The sequence below is a fragment of the Xenopus laevis genome, chromosome 9_10L, assembly GCF_017654675.1.
Source record: "Xenopus laevis strain J_2021 chromosome 9_10L, Xenopus_laevis_v10.1, whole genome shotgun sequence".
Lineage (NCBI taxonomy): Eukaryota > Metazoa > Chordata > Amphibia > Anura > Pipidae > Xenopus > Xenopus laevis.
Genome location: NC_054387.1, coordinates 101,909,144 through 101,922,962, shown reverse-complemented (window position 1 = coordinate 101,922,962; position 13,819 = coordinate 101,909,144). Strand labels below are relative to the sequence as shown.

The window sequence follows — 13,819 nt, the reverse complement described above, 5'->3', positions numbered from 1 at the left end:
GAGGCCTTTAAATGTAGTTGGGTAGGAATACCTTTCCTTTTCATAAGCCCGTGACTTTTAGCTGAAGTTGAAAAAATGCTCATCCATCAGCTTCAACCTTTTGCTCAGATAAATATCACCAAACTCCTTCATTACAAAAGACTATCAAAAACACAGTGGGACTTGTTGACTAACAGATTTGCCCAGTGTCCCACAGTAACCAATCAGAAATTACTTTTGATTAGTCTACAGTTCTGCAGGATAAATAATAAAAACAAATCTCTGTTGGTTGCTATGAGTTATGAGTTACTGCACTGGGACAAGGTTGAACCCCATACAGATTACCCTTCATATATACAGTATATATATACAGAACTTGGTTTGCCGCACACCTTTGTTCAATCAAATGGGTGCTACCCACATGTTTGTATTAATAGAAATTCCGGAGTGAGAGGGTGCACACAGGAGCCTTTATACAGTTAAAAAGTCATAATTTTTATTAGGACAATTAAAAAACAGGCCTTGTATCTCCTTCTTTGTTTCTCCTTGTTTTCTCCTCCTGTGGTCTCCTTCTTAAACCTTTATCAAGACTTTTTAACTGTATAAATGCTCCTGGTGTGCACCCTCTCACTCTGGAATTTATATATATATATATATATCTCATCATATAAACTTATGTGTACATACTGTATTTTACATATGTAAACTGACACTCACAAACACAGCTTCTCAAATGAAGGTTTAGCTTGTCTGGCACAAGTGCACTCACAGAATATCTTTCACAAATGCTGACACACTCACAGGCTGTTTGCACAGTCTCTCACACACTCACTGTCACTCAGAAATCCTCTCTCTCTCGCACACATACACACTCATGCTTATGTCTGGGTTCTGAGTAATGTAACTCTGTACTAAAAATGTATTTAGGGGTTAAAAAGTATTTAGAGGTTACAATGAGACTTCAAACTATTGCTGTTCTGTAAATAGGTATCTAAAGTACAAGTACATGCTTGGGGCCTGGGTTTCCTGAATAAGGGATCTTTATATAATTTAAATCTACGCACATTAAGTCAAAGATTTCTGGATAAGGGATCCTATCTTTGTACCATAATCCACTGTTTTATTTTGTATTGTATGATTAGGGCTAAACAGATCATCTCACAATGTGCTAAGAATGTCAGTTCTAACTACTAGAGACCTTTATGGTAGACTACAACTCATCTGCCTGCTACTCCTACAAACAAATGTATGTATATATATATATATATATACTGTATATACATACATACAATTATATATAACATATTTATAGCCTGTAGCCCCTCACCCACACTCTTAGCTCAACTCTTCCCACTGTACAAGATGACATATCTGGTCCCAACCTGTTTAGCAAAATTTGACAACTGGACCACAGGGGGAAATCCTATCCTCACGCACCACCCAGAAGACCCAACAACCACAATTTTGAATAGATGTGGGACATGTATCTTGCTATTAATAGCCTTCTCTATGCTAGTACACATGTGCTGCTAGTCCTACTGGAATTCTGTTTCTACATGAATATTTACACCATTTATTTCTCTATTTTTTCCAAACTCTTTTTTCATGTGCCCCTAAAAGTTGCTTGGGGTAATTACGGAGTAAGTAACAATGAAAAGATATGATTTTTCCATACACTGATATATTTAAAAATATATAAAAACAGGTTAGTTACTGAGCACTTGAGTCGGGGGATGTCAGCTCAGCCTACACCTCGGACCTTGCACTGAATTTGGCACAAGGTGCAGCACTTTGGGTGCTGTGTCCTGTACATATCACTGTGTCAGCCTGTCAGTGTGCTCAAAAACATTTGAAGTCTGCAATACAGCACTGCGCAATATGTTGGCGCTCTAAAAATACATGTTGATAATTTTTTTTGGCTGAAAAACCCATGTGCGCAGTGACATATTAATAACATTGACTTCTCTGACAACAGGCATGGGTGGTATTGGGTTTATTTACTATTTTTTCCACAAGCAAAGAAGAAAAAAAATGACAAATGTAACAGTTTATATGTGTTCAAAACTGGACAAGTGGAAACCATAAATAATACTCCCTGATCATCTAAAGGCATACCTTTTAGTGTTGCAGTACTTTGTATATGCATTTAATGCACAGTAGCCACAGGACCTTTCCAAAATGAGTCTGATGAAGATCACACGTTAGACAATATGCTAGTTGCAAAATATCTGTTAGTATGCTATACAGAAAGGATTTTAATCTTGCCACTGTATTTTTTAGTCTCAGTACTGTACTGCCTGTGCCATATTAATTGTGAGTGAAGGACGGCAATAGGGAACCCCATTCTTAAACCTGTCTGCACCCACATCATAATTCTTGCGCACCATTTAAATATACTGCTCTGCATATTCCCTAAGAGTTAATAAAAGGTACAAAACAGGATTAATAAATTGTTTGCACAAAAGATACAGGAGGCTGAAACGTTTAATACAAAGTGAATATAATAATGATAATTCATCTATTGAGATGAATTCTTATGCAGACAATGTCAGTCTGCTCTAAATAAAGGAAAGGCATTCCTTCTGCTTTATCTTTTACTCTAGATGCTGATGAGAATTAGCAAAGTGTGACAGTTTTATTATTATCCCGCTGGCACATTATACATAAACAGCTGAAGTTCTGAATAATCAACTGTCATCCATTTTTTCACCTCTGTGTTAAACAAAACAATGCACCAGGCGCAGTAATGGACAAAAGTAATATGGATAGCTGAAAGCGGAAGGCAAGTAATGGGCATGGGGTGCAGTGTGACTGTTCCATAAAGAGCAACTGCATAGTAATGGCAGCTTCATGTGCTGGCCATATAGAATGGCAACAATTGTTGCCAGGGGAAGCACAATGGGCAACACAGTATTTGCAGATGCTCCTTGGTCCTAATGATCCTATTGACTTATGCCCTATATCCACTTATGCTGCAGATGAGCCCATGATCAGGGTATGTAAGTGCCCCAGTGCTATTTTCAGCAATTTATTTAGCAAACGTCCAGGGAACGGCTGCATCAAAATATTTTGTTAAACTAAAAAGCTGGAAGTTCTGCAACAACTGATGAATAGTGCTGTTGCTAAAGTAACATGACTTATATACAATTTATCTTGGAAACAGTGTTCCCCGTACACAGCAAGTTACATTTTTAAATATATTTCTATAGACACATTTAGGCTAACTACCAAGGGCACTCAGTTGCCTTATTATAATTACCTATAGCAACCAATCAGAAACATTTTTGCTAACATAGTAAAACTAAATCTAAGTTATCTAGTTAACTGAACTGGTGCAATTTAGCAATAAAGTAATCTTTCTTGGCTAGCTAGGATGATAATCACAGCAAGTTTTCAGATCCTGATTTCCTTTACACCACTTTATCAGTATAACTTGGGATTTATAATTTCCTTTCTTTCTCTAGGTATATTGCAGGCAGAATACTTGGGGAAGGGCTGCTCCAGCACGATATAGTTATATTGCAGGCAGTAACAGAATAGTTCTGAAATCTCATGCATTTATATATTTTATATTAATATATTTATATATTTTCTCCAAAAACGGATGCTGGCCATCCCAAACCCAGGCACAACTTTGCACCATTTTACCCTATATTAATCAATTATTAGCTTTAATCATTTAGTGCAGTAAATCGAAACAAGCCATAAATGTATGGAGGCCTCTGTGTGTTTCACAGTAGGGAGGATAGTGCTATAACAGGAAAGCTCTCATATTTCCCATGTTGGAGCCATGGCATCAGTCTCAAGAGTGTTATGCAGGGAAGGGAGCTGTGAACTGAGGCCCCAGGGGTTCTGCAGAGTGTGTGGAACAGGAGAAACCAGCGTATCCAGGGGATTATAGAACTGTGAGATGAGAGATTTTTTCATTGCATTATGTGTACATAGAAGTCTGGGTGCATATATGAGTGTGATGTAGGTATGTGACTATGTATTCCTTGAATCTGCCTCTCCTTGCCTGTGTCCCTGATCCTTTCTTGTTTAGCTCTTTGTCCTCCTCTTATTTTATTTTCTTTCTTTTCTTTCCATTCCTAGCTGCTTTCAACCCTCTCACCCTTTCTAAACCATCCATTCATTGTTTCTGTGTGCTGTCCTAGTCTCATACTCATACTCTTGAATGGCAGATCCAGACAATTTGGCACCCTTGGTTTATGGTAGCCCCTTGCTAATCTCCTTCTCTCTTCCTCACCATATACTTTAATCACAAGTTCCTTTGCTCTGTTAGCACAGTGCAGGAGCAATCCCTTCCCATACAGGGTGTGTGATTGATTCCTAGTTACTATCCCAGTATGTGTGTGTGGGGAGGGCGGGAGGCAAGGAACTTGGGAATTTAGGAAAGGAGTGCACCCCTCTACTACCTCTTCCGTCCAGTTTGGATCTAGCTCTCTTCCCCCCTCTGTATCTGTATCACTCTGTTACTCTACTACTTTCTCAAATTTCTTTTCTCATATGCATTTCCTGACAAATTTATTTTCTTTCCTTTGTATTCCTCATCAAAATGACTCTGTGTTAGTCCCCCTTTTCTCTTTGTATCTGTCGGTTTTTAGAGAGCGTTCCCCAACAACTGACAGACTTTTCAAACTACCATGAAGGCTCCTATTTCAACCATGCATTGTTAATTTTACATAAAATAAACATGACGACATTGGTGGAACTAACTGTAAATGTATACAGCTGTGGCTCCTGACTACGGCTCTATGAGAGCCGAAACGCGTTGATGCACCATGCAAGAATAAATACACTTTGAAATTCATCTGATGATCAATGCCGTGAGTGCTTTCTTTGAACTTTTTATATATGTATATATATATATATAGTAGCGCACTCCTGGGTTTTCTCATATAAAAAATTAATTTATTAAGTCATGATTAAAAATGGTCACTTCAAAGATCAGAGTGATCTGGGTGACATTGGAGTTGACCCAGGGAAACTAAAGCTAAAAAGTACTTTTTGTCCGAAGTCGGTTAATCCATCTATCAAATTGTTTAAGAGTGCGTTGGAAAAGGGTGTTGCTGAACTGCAGCATGAATCTAAACATAAAAACAAACAGATGAATTTGACCAAAGAAGAAAAGGAGGCTATCCGCTCGTTGAGCGGGGACTCTAAAATCATTATACGTCCTGCCGATAAGGGCGGAAGTATCGTAATTTTGAGCTATGAGGACTACAGGCTGGAAATTTTGTCACAATTGAATAACACTGATGTCTATACACGCTTATCCTGTGACCCAGTAACCAAATTTAAATTGCAGGTTGATAATGTTGTATCGAATGCCTTTGAGAATGGATGGGTCACGAAGGAGGAGAAGGCATTCTTAACACAGGCTTTTCCAAAGTGTCCCATATTATACACCCTCCCGAAGGTGCATAAGGGTCTGAACCCCCCTCCGGGGAGACCAATAGTTTCAGCTCGTGAAAGCTTGTTGCACCCGGTGGGAGTATTTCTGGACAAATTATTACAACCAGTGGTTCGTAACACAGTATCATACTTAAGGGATACACCCCATTTCCTTGAATGTATTAAACAGCTTAGGTTACCTACTGATAAGGAAATTTGTATAGCAACTGCAGAAGTGTCTAGTTTGTACACTAGTATCCCGCATAAGGAGGGAATGGAGTCGGTGTTCAAATCCCTGGTTGAGAGCAGTGTTTATGAGGGTCCCCCAGTACAGTTTGTGATCATATTATTGGAGCTGTGTTTAAAGTACAACTATTTTCGTTTTGAGAACCAATTTTACTTGCAGCAGACTGGCACGGCGATGGGGGCATCCATGGCCCCAGCTTATGCAAACCTCTTCATGCATCAGTATGAAGGGGAGCATATTCTACAGAAATACTCTGAACGGTTGATTTGTTATAAACGTTTCATCGATGATGTGTTCATAGTGTGGGATGGTGACCGAGATTCATTTAATGAGATGATGAATCAATTGAATGTTTTACCTTCACCCATTCGTTTTACAGCCCACTGTGACCCCTGTACGGTACAATTCCTGGATGTCGAGATATGGAAAGAGCACGACAGACTACAGTTTTCACTGTATCGTAAGTCAACTGATAGAAATACGTTATTACACAATTCCAGTTGTCATCCGGTTAACCTTAAAAAATCTTTACCGATATCTCAGTTTTGTCGGGTTTTAAGAAACAATTCTGATAAGGTTAAGTGTGAGGCCCAAGTTAAAGAAATGTGGGACAAATTTAGAGAGCGAGGCTATAATGTTAGTGTTCTTCAGCGGGCACTTAATTTAGCCAAGCAAAGAGTCTCGGTCTGTACTAACAAACCGGATGACGGATCTGGGCGGATGACGTTTGTGACCAGATACAATACATCCTCTTACGCTATAGATAAATTGGTGAAAGAGAACTGGCCTATCATTAGGGCGGATAAGGATTTGGGTAGATTATGCCCCAATCCCCCGATGATGGCATACAGTAGAGGGCAAAATCTACGCGATTTGCTAGTGGCGACAGATCCAATACTATGCTACCAGAAAACACCATCTGGTTGGCTTAAATCTGGGAAACCGGGGTGTTACAGGTGTATTAGCTGTACATCTTGCAGGTATATGTCACCAGGGGAGGCGTTTTACCATCCACAGACGGGGCAAAAAATAAAAATCAAGCATCGTATCACGTGCACAACTACTCATGTCATATATATGATAACATGCCCTTGTGGTCTCTCCTACATTGGCAAGACTGACATGACACTGCGATTACGCATGGATGGGCATAGGTCCGCAATTAGTACAGCCTATAGGGATGGTAAGTCGATTAAGCCAGTGGCTAAACATTTCCTCGAAAAGGGACATAGATTGCCCACATTCAAGTACATTGCTATCGATCATGTCCCAGAACCTAGACGGGGTGGCGATAGATCTAGGTTACTGTTACAACGGGAAACATATTGGATAAGGAGATTAGGCACTATGTATCCAAAAGGTTTGAATGAACAATGTTTCTTTAACTGTTTCCTGAGTCAGAGATAAGATGGCTATATGCTCATGGAAGTTTGTAGTTTGAGATTTATTATGCACTTCAGCTTTAAAACCCGTGTTTGACCTTTAACAATTTATGCTTTGAGTATTTTCAATATATTTTTGTATCTGTCATTGTATTTGTGACATGGAGATAATCCCATTAGGTGCCATAGGAATACCCATATGCCTTGGAAACATGGAATATTTAACTTGGGATCACAACTAAAATGGCTATGGAGTGATGATGCCTAATGGGATGTGGTGATTGGTGGTTGGGGGGACTCTGGGCACACCCCTTAGGGGGCAGTGTGTACTTAAACAGTGTTTTTATGTGGATGTGTAATCTTGATAAAGGCTCTGGACACGAGCCGAAACGTCGATTGCTGACCATTTTTAATCATGACTTAATAAATTAATTTTTTATATGAGAAAACCCAGGAGTGCGCTACTATTTTTGCTCGTCTGCATCTACTTTTTCCCAGGAGCAGCACCCGGGTAGATGCAAGTAATTGCCAGGAGGAGTGCGGATCAGTAATTTGTGATTATATATATATATATATATATATATATATATATATATATATACTATATGAATATTTAAAGTGCTCAAATAAGCCTTTAAGCAAACAGCACAAACCACTTATTACACTTTTGATTTGGCAGTGCAAATAGTGTAGTACATAGATAACCCTTGTGCCTTCCAACCATGAACAGATACTCACCACTTAGATTAGATCAAAGCAAATATGAGGCAAAACACGTCTGCATTGTAATTATATCTGCTCATTTAATTTGCTAGGACCGTAGTTTTAAATGGTAAAGGATGTACTTGTGTCATTTTTGGTTTTCAGCATTGAAGTAATTGACACTGGTGTTACGCTTTCATTAGGAGTTAATATGTGCTTGATATTAGTCCATTAAACTGCAGTCATGGTGCTTGTGAATATTATCGGGCAGAATAAGTCCATGACACTTGATTCAGTCCTTCTTCCTCTATATATATATATATATATATATATATATATATATATATATATATATATATATATATATATATATATATATATATATATATATATATATATATATATATATATATATATATGCTCATTTACTTAGCTCGAGTGAAGGAATAGAAGAAAAAATACTTTGAATTTCGAATGGTCAAATATGGCTACTTCGACCATCGAATTGGCTACTTCGACCTTCGACTACTACTACGACTTTGAATCGAACGATTCGAACTAAAGATCATTCGACCATTCGATATTCGAAGTACTGTCTCTTTTTTTTTTTTTAAAAGGTGTTCTTTTTATTGTTTTAAAGTGTAACTGGGATAGGGTAAGTACTGTCTCTTTAAAAAATTCTTCGACCCCTTCGTTCGCCACCTAAAACCTACTGAGGCCAATGTTAGCCCATGGGGAAGGTCCCCATAGGCTTCCTAACAATTTTCTGATCGAAGGAATATCCTTCGATCGATGGATTAAAATCCTTCGAATCGTTTGATTCGAAGGATTTAATCGTTTAATCGTTGACTTCGATATTCGAAGTCGAAGGATTTCAATTCGGCAGTTGAATATCAAGGGTTAATTAACCCTCGATATTCGACCCTAGGTAAATGTGCCCCCAGGTGTTTAATGTCCTTAATTGTGAAACAAAAATGATAATTTATGGCTAGCAAAGAAACAATGTAGGTTTGATTGCTCTCTGGAAATTGGGGATAGATATTTAATAAAATTATGAGCAGAAAAGAGATGGTCCAAGTACAATATTGTGATTAATGCTTAAAAAAAAATTCTGCAGCCACTGTGCTTAGGATAGCAGCAGAAATGTTATCATGTATCTTTATCTTTTTTATTCATAATTCTTTGAGCATTTACTCTGGTCTAAAAATTCAGCTCTTCAATCATTTGCTTGGCACTGTTTTGGTAAAATATGATTAAAATAAAAACAAACATACGGAAACACAAAAACAAATATAAACGGAAATATACTGTTTTTGTCTTCTTAAAATGCCCTCTTTCAAGCTACTGATATTGTCAGGCAAATGATTCGCCCCATATACTTACCATCTGTTTGTTGGTGTGAATTGTTTTTACATAAGGAAACACAAAAAATGGAAATGTACTGGGAAGAAAATTTGTCTTCAGAACAGCTTCTGGAAGTGCAGTGGACAAGTACTTACTTTTACCTTTTATCCCATGTATTTATATTTTTATCCAGTAATGCTTTTGATTTGAGTAGGGCTGGAGTTTCAAATATAACCTTTTTGCTACTGCCAGACTATTCTGCAATGATTTTTGTGGCTGCCTTACATACCCTGCAGGGAAGGGAGACAAGAACCAGTTGACCTAGCATAGAATGTGCTCACCTTTCTACCATGGACCCAAGACTCTTGCTTTTCTGCCTACTTCTACTCTCAATAGGGTCTCCTGTGAGCTATAAAAGTAAGTAACAATGGAAAAACAGAAATTAATTGCTTTGTCCACCTTTATGATTTCGATTTCTGTGGCCAAATCTTCCGATGATGGGACAAAAATAATAGCTAGGATAAAAAGAACATTGGTACATTTTTAAGACACTCTATTTAACTAAGGGGCCCATTCATTAACTTCGAGTGAAGGAATAGAAGAAAAAAAACTTTGAATTTCGAAGTGTTTTTTTGGCTACTTCGGCCATCGAATGGGCTACTTCGACCTTCGACTACGACTTCGACTTCGAATTGAATGATTCAAACTAAAAATCGTTTGACTATGCGACCATTCGATAGTCGAAGTACTGTCTCTTTAAGAAAAAACTTCGACCCCCTAGTTCGCCAACTAAAAGCTACCGAACGCAATGTTAGCCTATGGGGAAGGTCCCCATAGGCTTGCCTAACTTTTTTTGGTCGAAGGATAATCCTTCGATCGTTGGATTAAAATCCTTCGAGTCATTCGATTCGAAGGATTTAATCGTTCGATCGTACGATTATTCCTTCGATCGTTCAATCGAAGTATTTGCGCAAAATCCTTCGACTTCGATATTCGAAGTCGAAGGATTTTCATTCCCCAGTCGAATATCGAGGGTTAATTAACCCTCGATGTTCGACCCTTGATGCATCTGCCCTAAATGTTTGCACCTGTATTGAATGTTGACAGTATTTAGCAAAACCTTCTTCTGGTCTATTACACAATATGGTTTTTATAGTCAATACTCACATGAATCTAAGCTCTGATTCTCTTCTGACCAAGACTTCTCGAAGCCTCTGAATTTTAGTCATCTCCAGATCTATTTCTTCAGGTGTCATAGTTGTCTCGGCCATAGATACAATGTCAAGTTGACCTAATGATAAAATAATGATAAAATATTAATAATAAAATTAAATTATAAAGTAAAAGGACAATGTTTCATATTATTAATTGCCGTATTCTATATTATGCAACTCTGTCTTCCCTCCAGCACTGTTGACTATGTAACCTATGGAAAAATGCGAGACAGAACATTTTGATTAACCATGTATGTTCTAAAAATTAATTATAAAACCACACAGAAAGAAAAAGTACAGGTATGGCACCTATTATCCAGAATCATGACATGGGGTTTTTCAAATAATGGATCTTTCCGTAATTTGGATCTTCATATCTTAAATTTAGAAAACTGGAAAATCATGTAAACATTAATTAAACCCAAAAAGACTGGTTTTGCTTCCAATAAGGATTAATTATATCTTAGAATGGATCAAGTACAAGGCACTGTTTTATTATTACAAAAGGAGAAAATCATTTTTAAAAATGTGGATTATTTGGATAAAATGGAGTCTATAGGAGGCAGCCTTTCTGTAATTCCATAACTGTAAAAGGAATTGTTAGCTGAACCTTGATGCACTATTTGCACATTTGCATTTGCTTGGATTTTTTTTCTAGTGCTTAATAAATCATGAGGCTAAAGAATGCAATCCTTTGGGATGAAGTGAGCCACATCCCTACCCTAGTTATTGCTATGTGTCAAACAAGCTATTAGGCATATGCAAGTCTAGTCTTCCATGAAATAATTACTTGTGTTTGTGAAAATTGACAATAACCTATATATGGCAACAATATTACCTCTATATTAGTGTAGACATATCAAATATGTTATGGATGTCAGTAATCAGTAGAACATTACATCTGAGGGTATCACTTACAAGTGGGGGAAGCACAGAATTCTGATCGTATTGCCTGGGATATATCAGCCATAAGAATGAGCAAAAGATATAATCAGAAACATACTTCTAGTGAGTCTTTATTTGGGGGTCATCTTTGATGTCTTTTGAAGATTTAAGAGGTAAATATAGGCATAAATCTCCAAAGAAGGATGCTGCATTGCAATTACTCTGATAAGGTAGGCAAATTACCTAGAGAACTGTAGGGTACAAAAGAAAAGAGATGTTTCAGCTTTATCAGAAAACCAGTGGGTGAAAAACAATCAATCCGCTTAATTATAGTTTATTTGCTTTGCTTTGACTCCCACCTGAGTGTTTAATTCCAAGTCCGAACGCACTGCTCAGTGTGAGTATTTAAATGCAAATATGGCAAAATAATACCTAAAAGACAAATATATAGATGTATGTGGATAAACCTCTACAAATATTTTTAACAAGCATGCATTTTGTGGCAGGGGGAATAGATCAATCATCCAGCTGTAGGTGTCAGGAGAAGGAGATCCAGAGGAAACTATCAGGATACGTTTATTAATCGTCAGAAGGGAACCCTTGAGGTGAACAGACCAGCTACTCTTTTAGACCATTTCCGTGAGCACTGCTCTACTGTAAGTATGGAGTGCTGTGAAATGAATGTGAATACTGAAGACTGCAAAATGTTCCGTTAATGCAGAGGATTTACTGCTGTACAAGATAGGGCAGTTGTTGGCTCAGTGTAATGAGGCAAACCAGCAGATAGAAAGGCAATGTTTGAATAGCTTTAAAAGAGAAGAGAAAATGGGCAATATTATGAAAATACTTGATTTAATGAGGAAGGAAGCTGACCATGCATAATATATGCACCATATCAAACTGGTGAAAAAAAATTAAGAACCATTAAGTTCTTCTTGCCAGATTAATTTAGAGCATGTAGAGAAGCTGTAAGAGAATTCTGATGCAAGATGTGAGGCTGATGGAGGGATAAGTGCAAAGACACTTGTGCAGAATAGCTCTGTGTCTTTAGCAGTAAATACTGAGTCACTTACAGTCTCTTCAGTATGTGCTGATGACCCAGGCAACAGAGGTGCTGATAAGTATTCTTTGCATTGGGGTGTGTACAATGTCACCATTCCTTTTACTTTACATATCAGCTTTGCAAGTACATTAAAACATGTGCAGAAAGGGTATGGGGGATATACTTAAAGATCCTGCTGCAAAAAGCAGGAAAAATATTAAATTTTTGATGACGGTGGGGAATGAGTTGGCACCATTTGACCCTAGAGTAAACATTGTTTCTAACATCACTGCTTTTGAAGCTACTTGCACAAAGTATAGCCTTGGGGAGCTTGTCTGATGCTCAAAATGTGGCTTCCACAAAACCTGTATAGAAGATTAAGAAACCCAGTTGCACAACTAACTGGTTTTTGGAGGGACAGTGGGCCAATAAAAATGACAGACTGCAGCGGTTACTACAGTTAAACACAAAAGAAAAAGGAATATGTAGTGAGTATTTAAAGGAATGTAATGTTACTACTGAGGATAATCCATGGGTCTTTGCTTCCACATTTGAAAAGATATATCAGTGGGGAAACGGGAGATGATAGTTACAAATTTAATCAAATGGGAACTATTCTCATGAAAAAAAAATCACTGTTTGAATATAGCTAACAGCGTGTTGGTTAAAAAGACTAATTCCCTCTTGCACAAAAGATTGACTGGTACAGCCAAGATCCTCAGGAGATATGAAACATCAGGCCTCTTCATTCACTCAAGTTAAAGAAGGCTCAGGTCACAAAAACTAAAACTTCCGAAGGCAACCACAAAAAGGACAGCTAAAGAGAGCAAACCAAAAGCTCTGCCTGAAGATGATGATTGTAGAACACCTGGGCATTTAAAAGTAAATTTCTATGAATACCGTATGGCTAAAAAAACACTTTTCAAAATCAACCCCATCTACTACTTCCAAACCCTTAATGGATTCTGCTACTGCATGTGCTTATGATTGTCTAAGAATGAAGTATCAGGCAATTAATGAAATTGAGGAACAAAACACCCCACCAGTAGAAGAGAAACATCTCACTGAATTTTAAAAAAAGGTGATATCCAGAATACTTGGAACCAGGATAACAGGCCTGGATCACCATACCTTACATCTGCTTAAAAATAAATTAAACATGAAATTAACACAATAGGATTATTTTTACTCTAATAAGGATTAATTATTTTAATAATCTTATTCGGGGTCAAGTACAGGGTATTGTTTTCTCATTACAGAGAAAAAGGAAATGATTTTTAAAAATGTTAACTATTTAATTAAAATGGAGTCTAGGGGAGATGGCCTTCCTATAATTTAGAGCTTTCTGGCTAACGGGTTTCCAGATAACAGATCCCATACCTGTATAATGTTTACAGTAGGGGTAACTGCCCTCTTGAACCCAAGCAATTGTTAAAATGCAATCGACATAATTTCAGTGCAAGAGGGGCTGATTTATTATTACTCAAGGTGGGGAATTGGGTAATATCTATTGGGGTAAAAAAAAGTCAATTGTGTTCTTTATCATGCACATATAAAAAGTTAAAAGCTTGTTACCTAAAACCTGGTGAGCTTTTTATTTTTTAAGAAAGTACAATAGTTTTTCTATCTT

At 37.5% G+C, this 13,819-nt stretch overlaps 1 protein-coding gene and 1 pseudogene across 1 annotated transcript in view; one reads left to right on the top strand and one right to left on the bottom strand.

Moving 5' to 3' along the window:
• bmerb1.L (bMERB domain containing 1 L homeolog) overlaps positions 1 to 13,819 on the bottom strand; it is a 119,577-nt gene that overhangs the window by 28,626 nt on the left and 77,132 nt on the right. Inside the window, exon 2 of the mRNA XM_018236324.2 lies at positions 10,216 to 10,339. Coding sequence (XP_018091813.2) covers positions 10,216 to 10,339 — 124 coding nt within the window. The remainder of the gene's footprint in view (positions 1 to 10,215; positions 10,340 to 13,819) is intronic.
• LOC121398108 lies at positions 11,810 to 13,264 on the top strand (annotated as a pseudogene).